General features: G+C 43.3%; 1 protein-coding gene across 2 annotated transcripts in view; it reads left to right on the top strand.

Annotated features, from left to right (window-relative positions):
- The first annotated feature begins 2,495 nt into the window (after positions 1 to 2,495).
- Positions 2,496 to 20,568, top strand: part of VEPH1 (ventricular zone expressed PH domain containing 1) — a 223,136-nt gene continuing 205,063 nt past the window's right edge. For both annotated transcript variants that reach the window (XM_055321784.1, XM_055321783.1), the window contains exons 1-2: positions 2,496 to 2,705; positions 19,951 to 20,166. In XM_055321784.1, the coding sequence (XP_055177759.1) occupies positions 2,508 to 2,705; positions 19,951 to 20,166 (414 nt within the window). In that variant the 5' untranslated portion in view covers positions 2,496 to 2,507. The remainder of the gene's footprint in view (positions 2,706 to 19,950; positions 20,167 to 20,568) is intronic.

Raw genomic sequence — 20,568 nt, 5'->3', positions numbered from 1 at the left:
GGGAGGCACTGCTGGCTGAGCACCTGCTGCTGCCCCAAGTTGACAAAGGGCTCTCCCCACGTCCTTAGCTTCCATCTCGGAGGCGACCTGGTCACAGAGGCCAGGCAGGCATCAGCTCCATTTTGCAGAGAGCAAAACTGAGGCTCAGAGAAGGGAAGAGCAGGAGCCAGAGGCCCAACAACCACTGAGCAGAGGCAGCTGACTCAGTGTGTCCTCAGCTCCCACGCCTGGGACCCAGCACCCTCCTAATGTGGCCTGTGCACCTTCCTTGTCAAAGCCATCGTCCCCTAGGAGAGACCCCACCTCCCTTGTGCTCCCCCAAGCTTCCTTTTGGAGAACAGACGAGCCGTCTGTGCAGGTCACCCTTGTGTCGCCGAACTCGGAGGGTGGCGTGACTGTGGGGCTCCGCCCGGGGCGCTGTGAGTGGGGGGAGCAAGGAAGGGGCCCCGGGAGCCTGGGGTGCCCCTCGCCTCCCTCTCAGAGCCCCGGCTGCGCCATGTGTGGGGCTCAGCTGACTCCGCTTCAGGAGGGAGGGCTGGGGACCAACCAGCTGCCAGGTCAAGGTGACCCCATTTCCCACGGCCACCCAGTGTCTTGTTTTCCTGAATGTCCTTTCACCGGGACCTTGTCACTGCAAATGTCCGGGGGAGAGGTGTGTTCAGGGGACAGTTCGGGAACGCCCTGACCCAATTTCCCCGTAGATTCTCCGTTTCACCCAGTGTCCCCCGTCACAATCTCCACATTCGCAAGGTGCGTCCTACTTGGTAGGCCTCTCCGTCCGCTCTCCCTCCCCCACCCCCTGCAGCTCCCCCTAACTCTCCTGCTCCCCTCGTCCGTGTGACTTTCCCGCTCCCTGGTTGGCCCGACGCCAGGGCACAGACGGGCAGGACGCGGGCCCTGTCTCCCTCAGCGGCAGAGGGAAAAGTCCGTGGTGTGCCCTGACGCCGCCCGCATCTTCGCTTCGAATGTTCTGGTGCTCGGGGCTCCGGCTCCCAGCAGCCGCCCGCGTGGACTCGACTCCGCAGCCTGCGGCGGTCGTGGGGCCCAGCGCTGCGATCTCTGGGTCCCCCCCACAGCTCTCGGTTGGCCAGCCCGCGCGGGGGCAGGTCCCCGGCTCCTCACCAGTGAAACGGGGGGAAACATCCTCTCGTGCTGCGGGTTAACTGAGTTATGGTTTGCAAAGCACCCAGGACGGAGCCTGGCGCCGGCTGGCGAACGTAAGCACTGGGCATCACGCTCTCCAGTCGGCAGAGAGCACACAGGTCGCCTGTAGGTGACACGCCCCTCGACACCCGCTCGGTGGCCCGTAAGCCACGGATACGGCTTATTTGCCTGATGACGCCAGAGACCGTAGTGCTCTGCGAGTGTGCATCTTCACACTTTACAGCTGCACTCAGCACGCGGGCCTGCACGGCGACAGCGGGGGGCAGGCCGGGACCCCTGGGGGACCGCGCACGCTTGTTCTAGGGAACACGCTTCGGGATCCACCTCCACTCGCTGTGAACACGGGCCCAGGGCCAGGCGCCCGGGACGGCAGCACGTGCAGCTGCTCGAGCCTTCGGGCTCACGACGGAGAGGACGGCTCTGGTGGCCGCGGGGGTGGCTGACGAGAGAGGAATCGGACACCCAGTTTGCACCCTTGCTCCTCTCTCTGGGGACTGTTAAGTGAGCAAGAAGCACTCGGGACTTTGCTATTTCAGCTGTGGGGAGAGAGGGGGCATGGCCCGACCCCAAGGCCTCCCTTCCCCCCTTAGCGGGCGTCGCGATGCCATCACTTGGAGCCCAGCGCTCATGCCCGCGTCCACGCTCACGCTCATGCTCAGCAGAGATCTAGCTGGTCTCCCAGGCCCTTGGGCTCCCTGCTACTTGTTTTCAGAGTGTAGACGAAGAAGGCAGGTGCTGCGACCTCCTCCTGCACTTAGGGTCGGGGCAGCGCCTGTTGTCAGAAGAGGAAGGAAGCCAGCCAAGAAGGCAGCAGGAGAGAGAGAAGCAGGCGGGAGTCTGGGCGACCTTTTCTGCTCCCTCTTTCCTTTCACCGCCCTGTTCTGTGTGGTTTCCATGGGAATCTGGGGGAAATCTGGCGGGTGGCAGGCCCATCACTCTGCTTGTCCCCTTGTTCCCTTGTGGCACAGAGAGGAGGAGGAGGCAGGAGAAAAGTAAGCGTGCGGGTCAAGCAGCTTCTTAAGGTTCGTATCAAATTCTGGAGAAACCTAATAATTTTTGACGGGACCTTTCGAAAAAAAGAAATCACAATGGAAGAGTTCATTTGAAGGTCATCAGGTCAGGATCTGTCACTCTATGCACATTTCTCAATGTCCCCCCCCCCCGCCCCCCCGCTGGGCACCCAGTTCCAATTCCCAGCTCATGGTTCTCCTAACAAATATGTTGTATCATTTGTTTCTTTTCCAGAGAGAGTCAAAGAGGACCTCAAATTCTGGAGAAAAATGACCTTTTAAGGGACGCAAAGTGAGCCCCCCACTGCGTGCTTTCACCTTCCTTAAGCTCTGATGACTGAAACCCGCGGCCCCGGACCTGCACAGAGTCCAGCGGTTATCAGTCTTCTCATCATGCATCAACTGTTCAGACTGGTTTTAGGACAAAAAGACCTTTCACGGGCCGGGGACCTCTTCTCCTTAGATGACTCCGAGATTGAAGACAGCCTGACGGAAGCTTTGGAGCAAATCAAAATAATTAGCTCGTCTTCAGTAAGTAGACCCGTTTGTGAACTAGACACTGGAATGACCCATTCCGGAGCCCAACGATTGTACGTGTTTTGGGGGGAGGGGATCTTTGCAGGGGGAGGAGGGAGGGCCCTGAGCACCCCGTGTCCTTGTAACGGGGCCAGGTGGTTCAGTTCGGCATCTAAGGAGTAACTCCAGGCCAGACCCGGAGTCCGGGGGCCGCTGGACCGCCCTTCGCCCACTCAGGGAGGCCAGGCCTCTGGAAATCGTGGACCAGAGTGAGATTATCACGAAGGGCTCACCCAAGGGCTGTTTCTATGACCCGGAGAGGAGGCGAGTGGGGCTGTGCAACAGCCTCCGCAGACAAAGCAGGGTGTGTGCAGGGGGCTAGGGAAGGCAGGCAGGCAGGACGCACCTGTGGCCACCAGGTAACACGAGACGAGGACAAGGATGGCGCTGCTGCCAGAGGGGGCAGTTGCCCAGGCCTTGGTGACACTGGTTCTGTGGATTTTGTGTAGAATCTCCATTTAAGAAAAAAAAAACTCTCTTTACGCCGTTTTCTGTAGCGACGCATGTAACTGAACTCGCCCACCCCTCGCCTCGCGGGCGATCCCCATCCCCGCCCTTCCCTGTGGCCTTCCTCCGCGTCCAGGTTGGGCGTTTGGCAAGCGCCCCCCGAGCGGGTGGCTGTGGGCAGTGCCAGGGTGGCCCCTGCTGCTGCCCTCTGCATGGCACGTGGACCCCAGTCCCGTTCCCAAGGCCGACTGTCCCACGCGTGGCTTGCGTCCCCCCAGCTCCGAAGCATTTGCTGACACTTGGCGCCAGCAGCCCCCGGGCCCAGGGAAGGGACAGGGCTGGAGCCGTGACACCCTGAGTTGTCAGAAGGGCACCCGTCGCAGGCATTGCCACGCGTTCCGGGGGTCCATGAGGTGGGGGGGCACAGGGGGCCGGGGCCTCCCCCAGGCCTGGGGCGCGCTCCCTGCCCCAGCACGCCGCTCTCGGCCCGTGTCCTTGACACCCACCACGTGTTCAGGTGTTTGCGGAACATCGATTGCCTCCGTGTGACTCGAAACCCGAAGTGTTGGGTTCGGTTCCCACTTTCCCGGCAGGACGTGTGTGCTTCTCGTAGCAGCCCCTCCCTTCACACCCGGTGGGAATGAAGCTGAATATGCCACCGATTTTCGTGTAACCCAACGGAAACACACACACGTGTATATATATTCATGTATTTACATTTAAATGTACATATTTGTGTAAGTGCCCTGAAGCCTATTTCCACTAGAGGTCACTAGTGCCAGTGATTTCTTTTGTTCCCGTCACCAATGGCTTATTTCAACACTCGTCCAACTCAGAATTTGAGGGCCAGTGGGCCCGTTGCGCACCCCCACTTGTCGCCACTGAGGCAGGCAGGTGCCCTGCCGCCGGGAGCCGGGTCTGCCCCTCAAGCCCTCTGATGGGCATCGCAGCCGAGAGCCGGAGGGCCAGCAGCTCCCCGGCCCTGCACCTGCCGACGCCCCTCACGTCGCGCCTCTTGCACGTCCCCGTCCGTGACGGCGGCTGAGCCGATGGCAGCAGAATAAGCAGAAGTCGTTTCCAGCGGGACCGCGCAGATCAGCCCACGGTTAGGGGCTGGCGCTCCGTCCCGCGGGCCCCCATGTCTCAGTGTGGGATTCCGGCTCCCTCTTCGTTCCTTTAAAAGCCAGCCCGAGCTTCGTCTTCCCCCAGTGGTTCCAGTTCTTAGTAACCACTTCCTCCTAAAAATACACTGACGCTGTTCTTTGGCGTCAACCCTCTTCGCATTTGACCGCCTCCAGGGTGACGCGACGCTAGGGAATCCCAGATCTCTGTTTTCAGCCTTGGTCTCTGTCCCTGGGCCTCAAGCCCGTCCTAGTCGATACCCATGATCTCAAACTCAACCTACGCAGATGAGAAGTTATCATCTTTCTTCCCGCTGCGCTGTCACTCTCTCAGATCCCCAGGTGTGCAACCTGCAGTCACTCGTGAGCTTTCTGTCCCTCTCTCCTTTCCCTGTAGGTCTGCGGAGTCTCCCTGAGAAACGCCTCCTCGCCTCCTCCCTCTTTTCCCGTCCTGCTGCCATCACCCCGGCTCAGGCCTTCAACAGAGTTGACCTTCTTGCCTTCTTACCAATCTCTAGTTCGATGTACTAACGGTTCCCTGACTAAGCTTCCCAGACAAGATTTTATTGCATGTACCTCGTTGTTCAAAACCTTCCCATGATACCCCAATGTGCATGACATTCAATGACCGATGCCAGTCATCAGCCCACTGAACACCACGTCCGCTCTATGGCTCACTTCCCTGTAGCTCTACCCCCCTTTCCCCTATTAGAGCTTTCCTAATGACCCTGGATCTCCGTGATCCATTCTACGTCTCAATCTCCTCTTTATGGAGGATGCCAAGGGATCTTCTAAATCATCTTTTCCAACTTCTTTCCAGCGCAGAAACCCCTTCTTCACTACTCCTGACAAAGAGGTGGCCTCTCCTTCTACGCTTGCGACGATGAGAACATAGTAAGCTTCTGACCTTTCTTCTTGCTCCTCAACTTCTCCTTCATAGATTTCCCTTTGCCATTGCATGAAGCCCCAACGGAGCCTTCCGTCGTTTTCCACCTTGCCCTTGCCAGGAGAGACGGAAGACGTGGGGACACCTGACTATGCCAACCAGAACTTCTTCCTTGGTGGTTGTAGGGAAGACGTCAGCAGGGGGTGGCTTGTCATGATGGTGGTTCTCCAAAGAGATGGTCCTTCGTTGCGGTCCATCCAGACTTCTCCTGTCGCTCGTGTCTCGAAAGAGACACTCTCAGAATTTTGAATTGTTAGTGTGTTCCTCCTCTTGGCCAGATGAAATCTTACTCTTTGCACGTTCTATACGTCGTTCTTTGGTCTGTTCATTGCCCCAACAATCAAACGAGTGCAACCCTGTCCCTGCGGGAACGTGAGACAAAGGAAGATAGGTACCAGGGATCACCTCTGGCTTCTGTCCTCTCAGCTACGCCTCCTTGGTGTCCTAGTGTCCCTGGGTTTTTTCCCATGACAAAGAAGGAGCCTATGGCAGAGAAGGCTTAGGTCTGGAAACTCAGTTTTGTCAGGACGTGACAAATGCTGTCCATATCGCACTGTCCAAATGCAAGACTCAGGTATGAACTGGAATGCTGACTTACCGATTTATAGTGAAAAATATGACTCAGGTCGGCCAGAATTCGTGCGCTTCCTGGCCGCCATCACCAAGTGTATTCCCCCAGTCTTTAGACGACGGATATTATCGCCGATGAGGTTTCCTCCTTCTCCCTCAGAGTCACATCCAGTCCTAGCGCCCTATATTTGGCTCACCTGTCGTCACTCATGCACAGACAGCATGTTGGGTTAGCCCAGTAGCTGGTTAATCCCACTCATACAAGTGGATGTTTCCCCCCCACTAATCCTCAACGAGCAATCCCGTTTCCCCATTCTTGGAGGACGTCTCATTGTAGCTCCCAAGTACCGCCTGTGTTCTCAACATTCTGGTTTCTTTCCCCATGGAATCTTCCTGATTTATTATTATAATTTATCATTGCCCAGTACTTAATCCAACTGCTTGGAACAATTGCTGATAAGAGCCAGACACTCCATCTTTCACATTAGTTTTCAACAGTAACATCGCACAATTGGCCACATTTATCTTGCCATGTACCAGAACCCTAAGGTTGAATCAAGACTTGTAATTAGAGAACTTGAAAAAAAAATTGTAAGCGTATTATGTCACGTTTTAAACCAGTATAATAATATTCTTGTCTTCAGGCCCTCATTTCAGGATATTCATACCTTTTAAAAATTATGATTCTGTCCAAAATACTAGTGATCACCCCCATCTTTGTAGAATCTGAAAATTTGGCAAGCAGGGTCTTCAATCCTTTCCCTAAAGTCACTCACAAAACCATTGAACCTTACTGGATTCCACTGTACAGTCCCTGCCTTCTTTTCCGTTAGTTAGTCCAAAACACCACTGGGGACTATTCTGTCCTTATGCTTTGCTTGAAAAATGCGACTTCTCACTCAAAGTTCTCTCCAAGTTCCCAAATGTGCCTTTAAGTTTTGTCTTTTCAAGTCCATGTTGGATTACTTTTATATCTTCTACGGCGTGGGCTGTCCTCCCAGATTACTCATCCCCGCCCATTCATACTTTTTCCACTCCCCTCCCCTACCACGTCCCCTTTGCCTAATCCATGCACCCACCTTCCAATTCTCTTTCTTTTTTTTAAAAAAAAAACAATACAAAATGTTACATACACTCAAATTGCCCAATTTTTAAAAATTGGATAAAATTAAAATCACCTGAATGTTTCTCTCTACTTCAAATCTCTTCCCTTTTATCCCCGAGGAGCCGATATCCTGACTATGATAGTTATCATTTCTTTGCTACACACGCATAGCTCAAAAATTATTTGTAGCGTTGTATTCCATGCCTTTAGACTTTATATAAATGGTACCATAAGACTTGATATAATGCTTCTGAGGTTTATGTTGGGGTAGGTAGTCCCAATTCGTTTGCTTTTGGACGGATAGAGGGTTCCCCTACATGACTAGGCCACGGTTTGGTTATGCGTTCTTCTTTGGATGGACGTTTACTATTTAAACAGTGTTAACAGTGAACAATTCTTAAAACCAGTGTTTTTGGCCGATGTGCTAGTATCTCTCGTGAAGTCCGCTAGGAGAGAAACAACTAGTTATGGGCTCCTTTCAGGTTTCTGATGTGCCACCAAACTGCTCCCCACCGTGGTTGTACCAACTTACACTCCCTCAGACATGCTTGAGGCTCCCAGTGGCTTTATATCCTCACCAATGCTTGCTTTTATGAGATTTTTGAAGTTTTTGGTTGATTTAAGTGAACCATATCTGACTGCTATTTCAGTTTACACTCCCTGCATTGTTGGGAAGGGCAACGGATCATTTTTTTGTATTTGTTTGCTATTTGCCATCTGGGTTTCCTCCTCAGTAAGATATCTGGTTATGGTTTAGATTTTTTTCTTTTCTTTCCATTTTTTCTATTGAGGCTTTTAAAAAGTCTTTTCTTCGTAATCTAAAGGAGTTTTTTCTATATCCTTGTATAAACCCTGTCTCTTATGCATGTTGCACCTCTCCTATTCCTAATACAGCTGGCCTTACACCTTTACTGTAATAAGTCTTGGTATCTGGTAGGACAAAGTGATTCTGTCACTGTCTTAATAGGAGTTTTATTATATCTATGGATTTATTTGAAGAAAATTAACGTCTTTATGTCACTGTCTTATCTGTAGATATTATGTATCTGTACATTTTCTTAGATCTTCTTAAAAATCTTTTAATAACATTTTATTATTTTTTTTCTTAAAGATCTTAAACGTTGTATAAATCTTCTTTAAAATAATAAGTATTTTAGATTTTTTTGCTGACATTATAAATTACACCTTTAAAAAATTATTTTCCAACTATTTTTTTTCAAGTGATTAAAACAGAAATGACCCTTGTATCATGATCATATACCCAGTAAACTTACTCAACTCTCTTATTTATCCTAATATCTTGTCTATATATTTTTCCTCAACTTATTCACCAATACTTATTAGGTGCTTACTAACTATACACCAGATACTGTACCAGATGCTGGTGATTCAAGAGTAAGAAAAATAGATCAATCTCCGTTCCATTTTACTCCTGGTTTTCTAAGAATTGGTTAATTTTATTAACTGCTGTTTCTTTTCTTTTGAAGTAATCCTATTTTCTCTTTTAATCCATTAATGTGGTGAATTCTAATAGCTGATTTTTAAAATATAAAACCATTATAACAATCTGGGATAAAGTGAGATTTGACATTAATTTTAGTACGTTTCCTGATTTGGTTTGATATTTTTAAAGGAGCTTTGGAACCATTAGATTGACCTCGAATTTTCCTTTCTTCCACTGTCTTTCCCTGGCTTTGGTATTAAGTTATATGTACAGGATCATAAAATGAGCTTGGAAAAGTTTCCACATTTCTGTTATCTGCAAGACTTTTATAAGATTGTGGCAATCTATTACTTAATTTCATAGAAAACTATAAAGCCCTCTGGGCACCATCAATTTTGTTTTGTTTTGTTTTTGAGGGGGGTGGTGCTGGTTGATTTTTAAATTACCGATTTCATTTCTTTGAAGAAAATCAGAGTTTTGCTTCAGTCACTTTTGGTAAAATGTCATTTCTGGGAAATTGTATATTTTATCTCAGTTTTCAGATTTACTGGCATAAAACTTTTTTCTTATTTTCTGTGTTCTGTTCTATCTGTATTTAAATGCTCTTTTTCACTAATCCTTTCATCAATATTTTCAGGGCTTTGTCTTTTTAAAAAGATTTTAGTTCATTATTCATCTGTGTAGGGTCTTTTATTCTATCTCATTAATTCCTTTTTAAATGTTCACTTGTTTTCCTCTCTGTTCCTTTTCTGGGTGTATTCTACTATTCTTTTTTTAATCCCCTAGTTGGACAATCAGCTTATTGTTTTTTGTTGTTGTTGCTTGCCGGTTTTACTTTTCCTATTTTCTAATAGAAGCATGTAAGACCTTACATTTCTTGCTAAGTGCCACTTAGCGTCATCCCACAAGCTTTCGAGATGTCGTATTTTCATTATGAATTCTAAATACTTTCTTATTTTGATTGTGATTTCCTCTTTGACTCATAAGTGGCTTAGAAGTCTGTGCTTTAATTTCCTGAAGAATTTTTGTCATCTTTTTGTTGTTCGGTTAAGATTTCGCTGCATTGTAGACAGCGTGGATGGCCTGATGCCACTCGTTTAGGAGCGGTCGCTCTCCAGCACAGTCTATGGCTCATCTGTGTAACTAATACTGTAGCACTTACTACGCTCTAGGGATTTTTCTAAGAGCTCATCACACGTTAATACATTTAGTCCTTTCAATAACCTTTGGAGATAAGTGTACTAATATTACCCCCATTTTATAAATAAGGAAACCGAAGCACGGAGAGGTTAATAATTTAACTTGTTCAGGATTATATAGCTGAATAATAGAGCCAAGAATCAAGCCCAGAGCATTTGGATTCAGAAACTTCTTAGCCACCACACCGCCCTGACTCTTGAGGTGGTTTATTTGTACTCGAGAGGAATGTGTATTCTTGAGTTAGTGAGAATAAGGTATTAAGTTGATTAAAGAACTCTTTTTTTTAAAAAAAAGAACTCTTTTTGATTGTACTAAGTTCTCTATATCCTCAATAAATTCATGTGTGCTTAGACAGCCAAATGCTAAAACAAGTGTTTAAAAATTTCCCACTATCATTTTGGATAGGGCAATTTCTCCTTGTAATTTTGTCAAGGCTTCTTTATAAATTTGGGAGCTTTTTTTTTAAAAAAAATTGAAGCATAATTAGCATACAATGTTTTATTACGTTCGGTGCACAACATACTTATTCAATAATTTCACGCATTACTCAGTGCTCCCCACAATAAGTGAAGTCACCATCTGTCACCACACAGAGTTATTACGGTTTTGTAACTATATTCCCAGTGTTGTACTTTTCATCTCTGTGATGTTTATTTTATAAACTTTTCCATATAAAAGTAATGGAAGTTTGTACCTCTGAAATGCCCTTATTTTACCCATCCTCCCACCCAGTTCCTCTCCAGGAACCACCAGTTCTCAGTATTTAAGAGAGTATTTTTTTGTTTGTTGTGTTCATTTGTTTAGCCTTTTAGATTCTACATATAAGTGAAATCATATGGAATTTGTTTTTCTCTGGCTTATTTCACTTACATAATACCCTCTGGGTCCATCTGTGTTGTCTCAAATGGCGAAATCTCATTCTTCTTTATGGTTGAGTAGTATTCCTGTGTGTGTGTGTGTGTGTGTGTGTGTGCGCGCGCGCGTGTACGTATTTTTTATTATGTATTATAAGTTTAGAATTATAAGTTATTTATTCCTTGGAGAACAAGTTTAGAATTGGTATTTATCGTTTGGAGAACTTTTCCTCTTACTATGACGTATTGTGCGACTTTATTCTGATAAGTTTTGCCTGTTTTCTTTGGGGTAGTAGTTGCCTATTTTCTCTTTTTCTATCTTTTTACTTTTTACCTTCCCAAGTCCTCATGACTGAAATATAATATGTAAACATGTGAGTAGATTTTTAAAATAATCCAAATTGAAAATTTGCCTTTTATTGATAAATTTAATTAATTTTTATTTATCATGATAAATTATATATTTGGATATATTTCTCCATTTTATTTTGAGTTACATTTCCTGATTTCTCTAAATTTCTCTTTATCTTCTGCATTTTTTTAATTGAGTAAAATTTTATACTTTTATTTTTCTACCGCTATTGGTTCTGTTGGTTTGAAAGTTACATTCTATTTTTTTAGTAGTTACCTTTAAAATTTTAGCAAACATTGTCACCATATTTTATCAATTCCAAGGCAGACATTTTTTCACCTATTTGTAACTCTGAAACAAGTATATATTTTATAATCGATTGTAATTTTACAATTCCTGTTGGCCTGGTATTAGGCATATAAAGTTGCCTTTGTCTACAAGTGCATAAATTGGCTATAGCTTTTCATATCGTTAACATTCCAGCTGAATTAGGTGCATTATTGTTACTACCAGTGTTGGGTTAAATGTCCACTAAAAATCTTTCCAAAGCTTCTGGACTATAATTTGGTACTGAAACAAACACTTAAAGGGTATGCAGCAAGGCCTGGAAGAGAGCATCAGAATACAGATTTTATATCAGTGGACAAAATATTCATCATTGCAGGAATGATAGGAATTCCACATTTTCTTGCAAAATAACAACTGAGAGTTTTATGGAACCTCAAGAGGAATATACTTTTTTTTTGTTACTGAGATACTGGTAAAATATTGTCTCTTCTACCACAATAAGTAATGCAACAGAAAGTAAGAGAAACAGGCAATTCTCTTGGAAGACATGAAAGAAATTGCAAAGAAATAAGAGGCTGGCCAGTACCATCCACTTATGTCTTGCATAGAATTCTCTTTAAGACCTGAGATAACCCACTATTTAATCAGCAGTCTTCGCTCTTTCTTTATAACAGAAGATCTTATATAAATTGACACCATCTTACATTTGATTGATTACAATGATATTCGATAGCTCTCTTCTCCTATTACTAGGAGGCCCTTGGAATACTTTCATGCCCCTCTTTCTTACATGTTAGTGTTAAGCAGCACTTTTTATTTCACCTTAATACCCTTGAAACTATTCTTTAAAGTTACTGATTTTTTAAAAAATCAACCAATGTTGTTTCAAGCACCTAGTATTTCCCCATTTTTTCTCACTATTCTTTTTTCCCTGTCGTCTTCCTTTCTTTTTTTCTTCATCTAAGATTCCACTTTCTGAAGTATACAAATTAAAAGTCCCACCAGTGAAGACCTATTAGTAATAAACCCTGTAGATGTTTGTCTTTTCTGGAAAGTTCCTTGTTTTGCCCTTAGCATTGAACGAAGATTACCTGGGCATGGATTTCTAGCTGGGCAGTCTTCTCATTTCTCAGTAACTCCGACCATTGCTATCATAAAATCTTTTGTCAATTTGTCATACTTTATGCCTAACCTACCTTTTCTCCATCTTCGGTGTGTCCTGTGGTTTCATGATTATGTATCCAGATATGGTTTTATTTGTATATCCTTACTCAACTCTCATTGTGTTTTTGTGAGTTTGGGGTTCATGCCCTTTGTCAATTTTGGAAATTTAAAAAACATTATACCAAATATTGTCTTCTCCATCTCATTTTTCCTTCCGGAAATTCTATTTATTCACCACTTATGCATTTCACATGTAATTTTTTTTTAGTACCTACTTTCTTCTGGACATTGGGAATATAACAATAGACAAAGCAGACAAAAACCACTGCCCTCACATCCTTCACATTCTCCGATTTTATCCTCCATGCCTTTTGTTCTCTTGTATTTTCCGTCTCTGAATGACGCATCATGTTTTCATTTCCTCAGCTCTATATTCCAATCCACTGTGTCTTTTTCTCAACTGTATTTTATCCACTATTTCATTCATTCACTGAGTTTTTCATTTCTAGAAGTTTCATTTGTTTCTTTCTAACATCTTTCTGTTCTTCTTAAAAGAGATTTAGTCTTTGTTCATAAAAAGAATTCGCCTTAATACATTGAATCATTTTGAACATCTGGTTGCATAATTTGAAGTCAGTAATTCCATTATCTGGTTTTGGACTGTCTACTATGGCCCCAAGTTGTACCTGCTAACCTGTGTTCATATTGGCTTGGTTCCTTAAGAGCTTTGTAAGTGTGAATTTTTGAATTTGGTTCAAATAAAATTTTACTCATGTGAACGCTGGATGGCTTTAGCTGAGTGTTCCACCCCTAAAGTAGTTTTATGTTTGCTTCTGCTGGGAGTCCCCGTGACGTTATCAGCTCTGGGATCTTTGGTGCTGCTGATGGTGTTGTTCCTGTCTCCACCTTGGCAATTCTTAGAAGGACAGAAGAAGTGAGATATATATACATGTGCGCTCTTGAAAGCAGAAAAAGTGATATACCTATAAATATGTTATTAGTATGGAGGCCATGTAGAATGTGACAGTAAGAGGAGTTAAGTATGCGGTCTTTTTGTGCTGTACATTATGAAGTGGTTGTGAAATGAATGTACAAAAATATTTCGGAAATATTCATAACTCCTCATGTGTTATAATATTTATCAGTACATACTATGTGCCAGGTACTGTTGTAAGTCCTTTCTCTACATTAACCAATTTATTCCTCACAATAGTAGTAGGAGATAGGTATTAATAATATCCCAATTTTAAGGATTAGCCTACTGAAAGGCAGAGAGATAAGTGATCACTCAAGATTGCAGAGCTGCTAAGAGCAGAATGTGGCTTGGGGCACAGGCACTCTGACCCAAGGGTCCATAGTTTTAACTGCTGTGCTCTACCATCTCTCAAGGGACAGAGGAAGAAATGATCTTCAAGATGGTTTCCTTCTTCTCTTCCAACTTCTACTCCAATGCCATTCCCATCACTAACTACTTTATTTCAGATGTTCCACATTCCCTTTCACCAGTGGGCCATCCCCCTAAAGACTGTTTACAGCATAAAGTCTGACTGGTTTATGGTTTATGGATGTTGATTGGAGGTGTGGTGTCTGCGGCTGAGTGGGGGTGATCCATCCTAGTAACTAGACTTGGAGCAGCACAACGTGTGGATTTTTCATTGTCCCACCTTTATAATTTGATGTCCCCACCCCTTTAGGGTAAGTGACTTAAAAATTCACAGTGACCAGGTTACTGTGAGAATGAACCTCAAAACCCCAGTTTAATGAGTCTGATATTAAGTAGATCTGGTTCTTAGAAGTTACTAATTTTAATACCCACAAGTACTGATTAAATGTCGAACTCAAACATAAACACGTATGTGTGCACACATATATATTTCATAAGAACAGGGTGTATCCTGGAATGTGAGTCAGGAAAACCCTAAGTGCAAAACTGATCCTGTGCCAAAAGGCTTTAAACTATTCGATTACATCATTAAAGTTTTTAAAACTTGTTCTTTTCTCTTTTTGGATATTTGTTGAAGAAAGCAATTAACAGCTTTTTAGGTTTTCAACCCCTTTTTTTAGGAACTCTCCATTTTGGAGAATGTTTTTCTTCATGTCATATGTAGGAATTTAAATTTATAAATTTTTTCAAGGTAAAAAATCTTTTCTTCTTAGTAAAGTAGTTTGTCATAGGAAATTCTTAGCTATAAGAGATTCACAGTAATATCAAAGCTCATAACTGATGCACCTATGCCTAATATATTAATATATTCACTAAAACTATGACCAGTGTGCCCTGGTTGATCCTTATGGACAACTGCTTAACTTTCCTAGTTAGAAATCTTAGAATATGTACCATTTGTTAAACAATCTTGCTGACACACTAATCTCTCCTGTATATTCCAGCTTCGTTCCATAGTGCTCCTTTCAGAATTCTCCATCAATTCAGTTCTCCTTTAGTAAGAAAATGGAACCTTGGTGTTCATGAACCAAGACGCTTACGTATGTCATGTACTTTCACTGAGTTGTGCCTTTCACTTTTACTGAGGCGTATTTCATCCAAATGGAAATCCCTTTGCTATTTACTGTTAAACCATTGTTTAGACAGTTTGTTATGGTTCCCAGAGTCATCTATATAGACTCTGTTGTAATTGGGTTCCTAGGAATACAGATTCCAAGGTGGCTGTTCCAAGGGAGGAACAAACCCCTGAGGGAGGCCATTCCCTTTGACAAACAACAGTGTCCTCAGGCAGACTTGGCTCTGGACTGGCAGCTGAGAAAATGAGTGCCTCCGTCCTAAAGGGGTCTATGGGCAATGCACCATAGTGTCTACTATCGTCTACACCTCTCACCATTCAGATCCACCTGCTTTGTATAATAATTTCATTCTATATGGAGGCAGATTCTCTAAGATGCTTTTCCTGACAAAATTTATAAGAAGAAGGTTAGTGAGAGGATCTATCATCTCTATCACACCAGTTGCTATCAAGGCTGCAGTTGGTACTCTGTGGTAGACTGAGTAATGTCTCCCACCCAAAAGATGTCCACCAAAAAAACAAAACCAAAACAAACAAACAAAAGATGTCCACCTGTGAATTTGACCTAACATAGGATTTTATCTTACATCCTATCCTACATAGGGTTTTTCAGATGTGATACAGTTGAGGATCCTGGGATGGGGAGATTATCTGAATGGGCCCAATATAATTATAAGGGAGGGACAAGGTCAAAGGCTTTTCTCTGAAGAAGAAGGAGGTGGGACAATGGAAGCAGAGGTTTGAGTGATGCACTTTGAAGATAGAGGCTCATGGTAGTCATGAGCTAAGGAAAGCAGGGAACCTCTAGATGCTAGAAAAAGAGAGTGGAAATGTATTCTTCCCTCAGAGCCTCCAGAAAAACCAGCCCTGCTGACACCTTTACTTTTGCCCAGGGAAACTAATTTTCAACTTTTGACTTCTGGAACTATAGGCAAATAAATTTATCAACACAAATTTTGAACCACTAAGGATGTGATAATACGTTATAGCGACAACAAGAAAACTAATACAGCCTCCCTCCTCTACCAACTACTCTAATTCCTAACCCTTCAGCTAGTACCTCTGCTGATTTAAGTTGCTTCCTAGTTGAGTGACTCACATGTGTTTTCCTGAGGGATCTGCGTCCCTGGTCTCCATGCCTCTCTCAGAGTATGATGGCTCCCTTATCCACTGGCCACCAGAATTGGGCGGGAGAGTGCCTAGAGATGCCCCCTTTACTTAACAGCAGCCTCACCTTCTCCTGATGAGATGGTCAATTGCCTTGCCAAGATGATCACTCTTTTTTTTTTTTTCCTTTTGTTGGTCTCTTGATCCAGGAGCTTGAAGTGATGGAGTTCCCAGGCTTAGTATTTTACCCATAGGGAATTTAACACCATGTAATAGTCATTATTTTAGTATATACATTGCCTTTTAGAGGATGGCTCCTCATCCCTACAAGATATTAATCTAAATTGCTTCTTTGAAGACTTGTACCACTGATTATTAGTCCGGAAGTTTCAGGGCAGGGGAAAGGTCATCATATATGATAGGACTAATAGGACTAATAAAGCCACGATCAGGTGCCCACTGCTGTTCTCAGTGGTTCTCTAGTCTGATGGGGTCTCGTGTCAGCACACCAAATACTCTGATCCTTCAAATGGTGGCTCAAGCTTAGGTCCTGTGGGCAGGAAAAGTCAAACCCAAACCTGGATCACTATAAATTCCACTCAATATAATTGATGTCCCTTCCAAGGTGGAAAAGGTCTTACGTAAATAGCTTGCACCAAATAGTTGATTGGTGTCCCTGAGGGAGACTGCCATTCTGGAGGCTCGACATTGACCTCTGTTGCTAACAAATTGCATGTTTAGGTAATGAGATCACCTTGGTGAATGGGAGTTTATGCCGTTGGGTAATGCATAGCTCTTGTTCTTCTCACCAAGATTAGTCCATTTGTTCACCTATTGGATCACACGGAGGTGACTATAACAAAGGCACGGCTCATGTCATTTGAGTGTCGGCTTCCTTTTGTCAATGGCATTGGTTCTCTGTTCTAGCTATCCTTATTGTATATATTCTCTTGATCACATAAAATACTCTTTATTACACATGATGCTGCTTGATATTTGAAGATAATACCATTAAAAGTAACTGCTACTTACAAGGGCAATTGTGGCCAAAGATAAGTGATTTTAGTCCACGAGTATTCTCTGTTATTTTTCATCGTGAGAATGACTTTGGCTTCTCAGTGACTGCAGAGATTTTTTGGAAAAGTTAGAATCACTTTTTGCTCATTCACATTCTGTTTTGTCTCTATGAGTCGGCTCCAAAAGAACCTGTTTACTGCACAGCAGGATTCTGTTCTGGCATAAATAATAATTCTGCTGCATTAAAATAAAGATTACAGTCACCAACAAAGGAGGCAGGTAAAAGCAAATATACTGAAACAGTCTGCCAAACCAAGTGGTGTTTGTTCTAGGAATGTGGGGATCAATTAATATCTGGAAATTTCATACTATATGTTTACATCACACTCATATGTACATGCCAGCTAAGAAAAAGTGCTTGGTTATCTCCATAGATACTAATAAGGCAGTTAAAAAAAATTAAAACAAATGTTTAAACTTTGACAACAGGAAGAAAGTGATGCATCCTATATGATTTTTAAATATTTACAGCATCTTCTTGCTTTTGGCCACAAAATTTAAAATCAAAAGCCAAGAACTAAATCAGCATTCTTGCTTTTATCACTTTTATGTAAAATAGCTTCAGAAATTCTAGCTGACAATAAGCCATGGAATATATAAAAGGAGGATCCAATACAGAGATGTTTCTGGAAAATCCAAGAGAATAATCTGAAAAAATTATAACAGTTAAGAAGAATTGAGCTAAACAGGTGGACGCAAAGTGAATACAAAAAAAAAAAAAGTAGGGTGACTTAATCAGCAATAACATTAAAAGTTCTAATGAGGAGAAAAACAGATTTTGTTAACAGGTACAACAGAGACATAAAATACACTAGGAAGCATCTTTAAAACTTTGTGTTTATATGAAGAAAATGGCAAAATTAGTATTCTGAAAGAATTGGAAAATGATACAAGCAAACAGTAAAGACAACTCTGAAATAGAAACAGATGTATATGAAACAATTACTAGTAATGGAATTATTCAATAATAATGGTGGGGAAATTGATTAGCTATTTAGTAGAAATTGTTCATCTTTATTTCTATACACAGCGTATAGGTTTAAAGACTAAATGAATGATTAAAGGATTAATTTCTAACGTACCAAATGTTAAATGTTTAAGTTTTTATTTTCTAATCTAGAAAAAAGACAAGAGTTTTTTTTTTTTTTTTTGACAAGAGAGGTTTTATTAAATCTTTGGATGAGGCAAATTTGAAGTGAAAAAACAAAGCTGTTAAAGGAATCACAGGAAAGCAACGAGGATGAAGAGGTGGATATTTGCATGCTTAGGGTCGCTCTGCCAAACACATAGAAACTGTGAGCTTGGCTTTCCCATGGCTGGAAACTGGGGTGAGAGGGATACTAACTTTTCACTGTAAACCTTCCTTTATATCTTTTGCTTTTTTATACTGTGTCCGTGTATTACTTTTTAAAAACAAATAAACAACTCAAATTTCCAGTTTAAAAAAGAAAAAAACAGGGCAGCCCAGGTAGCTCAGCGGTTTAGCGCCGCCTTCAGCCCAGGGCGTGATCCTGGGGTCCCGGGATAGAGTCCCATGTTGGGCTTCCTGCATGGAGCCTGCTTCTCCCTCTGCCTGTGTCTTTGCCTCTCTCTCACTCTCTCTGTGTCTCTCATGAATGAATAAATAAAATCTTAAAAAAAAAAAGAAAAAACAAAAAAATCCCAAAAGGTTGACAGATTTGTCTCTTTAAAAACTTAGCATATCAACAGATAGCAGCAAAGAAAGTAAAAATAATGAAACATGGAGACATTGTCATGACCAATATGCCAAATGTTGACTTAACATCCTTGGTAGAAAAAGATATCAAAGGAGGATCCCAAAAATTGGAGTCATGTAAGGAAAAATTGACAGGATACAGTGGGCAATTCCCAAAGGAAGAAATGCAAATAGCCAATAAGCCAAAATACTCAACCTTACTTCTGATCAAGGAAATTCCAAGTAAAATAGCAATGAGATAACTGGTTTTCACTGGTCAAATTAGCAAAAATTAACAATATTCTGTTCTTGCAAAGGGGCAATGGGAAAAGCATGCTTTCACCCAGAGGATGGACTATACATCAGTAAGACCTTTCTGGAAAATGGTTTGGCCATATGTATCATGATCCCTAAAAATGTTCCTGTCCTTTGTCTCAGAAATTTCCACTTCCAGAGGATCTAGGTCACAAATAATCTAAGTATAAGTATGGAGAGAGCTTCATGCATATAAGATGGTTACTGCAGCATTAGATACAATAGCAAAACCAGATTTTTAGGGCCGGAGCTTGCCCCAGAACAGAGAAACCCCACCACTTCCCATCTCTAACCACACATGCTGGTGTCAGTATCAAATTGCTTCACTGCTCGATTATATTTTCGTTTTTGTCAGTCCAGCAGGCCACGGGCAGACCAATTTTCCAAATTAGAGTGATGGGCCTGTTTTTTCACATTTAGATGTTTGGGAGGGCCATATAACCTCTCAATAAAGAGGATTAGATATCCGAGTTGAATGAGGGGAAATGTGGTTGGGGAAAGCTAACATGGATTTGGTAGTTATCTGAACGGAAAAGAGAGAGCCGAAATGATGTGTTTTCGGTTGCGTAGAGAAAGAGAAAGAATGTTTATGAGGGGAAATTAGAGGGTGGTTTGAAACATTTCACAAAAATTACTGAAATGTCAGAGCAAAAAAGTCAACCCTGACCTGTAATGGACTTGGAAAGTGAAACAGCCCGAAAATTAAACCTACTTGGCAAGTGAATAATTAAGCTTCTTTGGCCTCTCCTCGCTCCCCGGGTGTGGTCTGTGAGGGCAGGAGCCCGCTCCGTTTCTGCACGTTTGCATGTGGCCTTGTCCACGAGATTCTCATCTCCAGGGAAGAAGGCCCTCATTGTGTTGGGGCTTCCCAACCTCACCCCTTGGCACATGGTACGGCACGCCCGCTTGCTAAATGAATAAGTTGGTATTTCGTCGGTCCTTTGAAAGATAGCTTTCCAGAGTGTTCTTTAACATGAAGGTTTTCTTTCAACCAGGATTACCAAACCAATAACAATGACCAGGCAGTGGTTGAAGTCTGTATCACGCGAATCACCACAGCCATCAGAGAGACGGGGTCGATTGAAAAGCATGCCAGAGCCCTGGTGGGACTCTGGGACTCCTGCCTGGAACACAGCCTGAGACCCTGTGGCAAGGACGAAGACACTCCCCATGCAAAAATTGCTTCTGATATCATGAGTTGCATTCTGCAGGTACGTCCGCGCCCGACATCACGCTATTTGATACTGTCTTTGCGACTTAGGTGAACATGAGGTATCTCTGAACCAGCAGCTCACGTTTCTCTAGCCTTTTGGCGCTGTAAAAAGATACCACAAGCCATCCATAGCGGAGCCCGACGAGGTTCCAGAGAGCCTCTGCTGCCTGCCAGACACAGTGTGGGAAATTCAAAGTCCTACCACAGCAAGCTCCGGGCTACGTAGAGAGATAGGACGCATGCATATTAGAACTTAACAGGAAGGCATGCCAAGATCCAAAAGATGAAAATTTTCCTGGAAAATTCAGGGGAAAAAAAAAAAAAAAAACCCTGTTTACCCAACAAGACCAAGGGGGGGGGGTGGAGTCAGGACTGAGGGGCCACGAGCTTGGAATATGTG

The sequence above is a fragment of the Nyctereutes procyonoides genome, unplaced genomic scaffold, assembly GCF_905146905.1.
Source record: "Nyctereutes procyonoides isolate TBG_1078 unplaced genomic scaffold, NYPRO_anot_genome, whole genome shotgun sequence".
Taxonomy (NCBI): Eukaryota; Metazoa; Chordata; class Mammalia; order Carnivora; family Canidae; genus Nyctereutes; species Nyctereutes procyonoides.
Note: the sequence above shows the minus strand (reverse complement) of the source record. Positions and strands in the feature narration are given on the sequence as shown.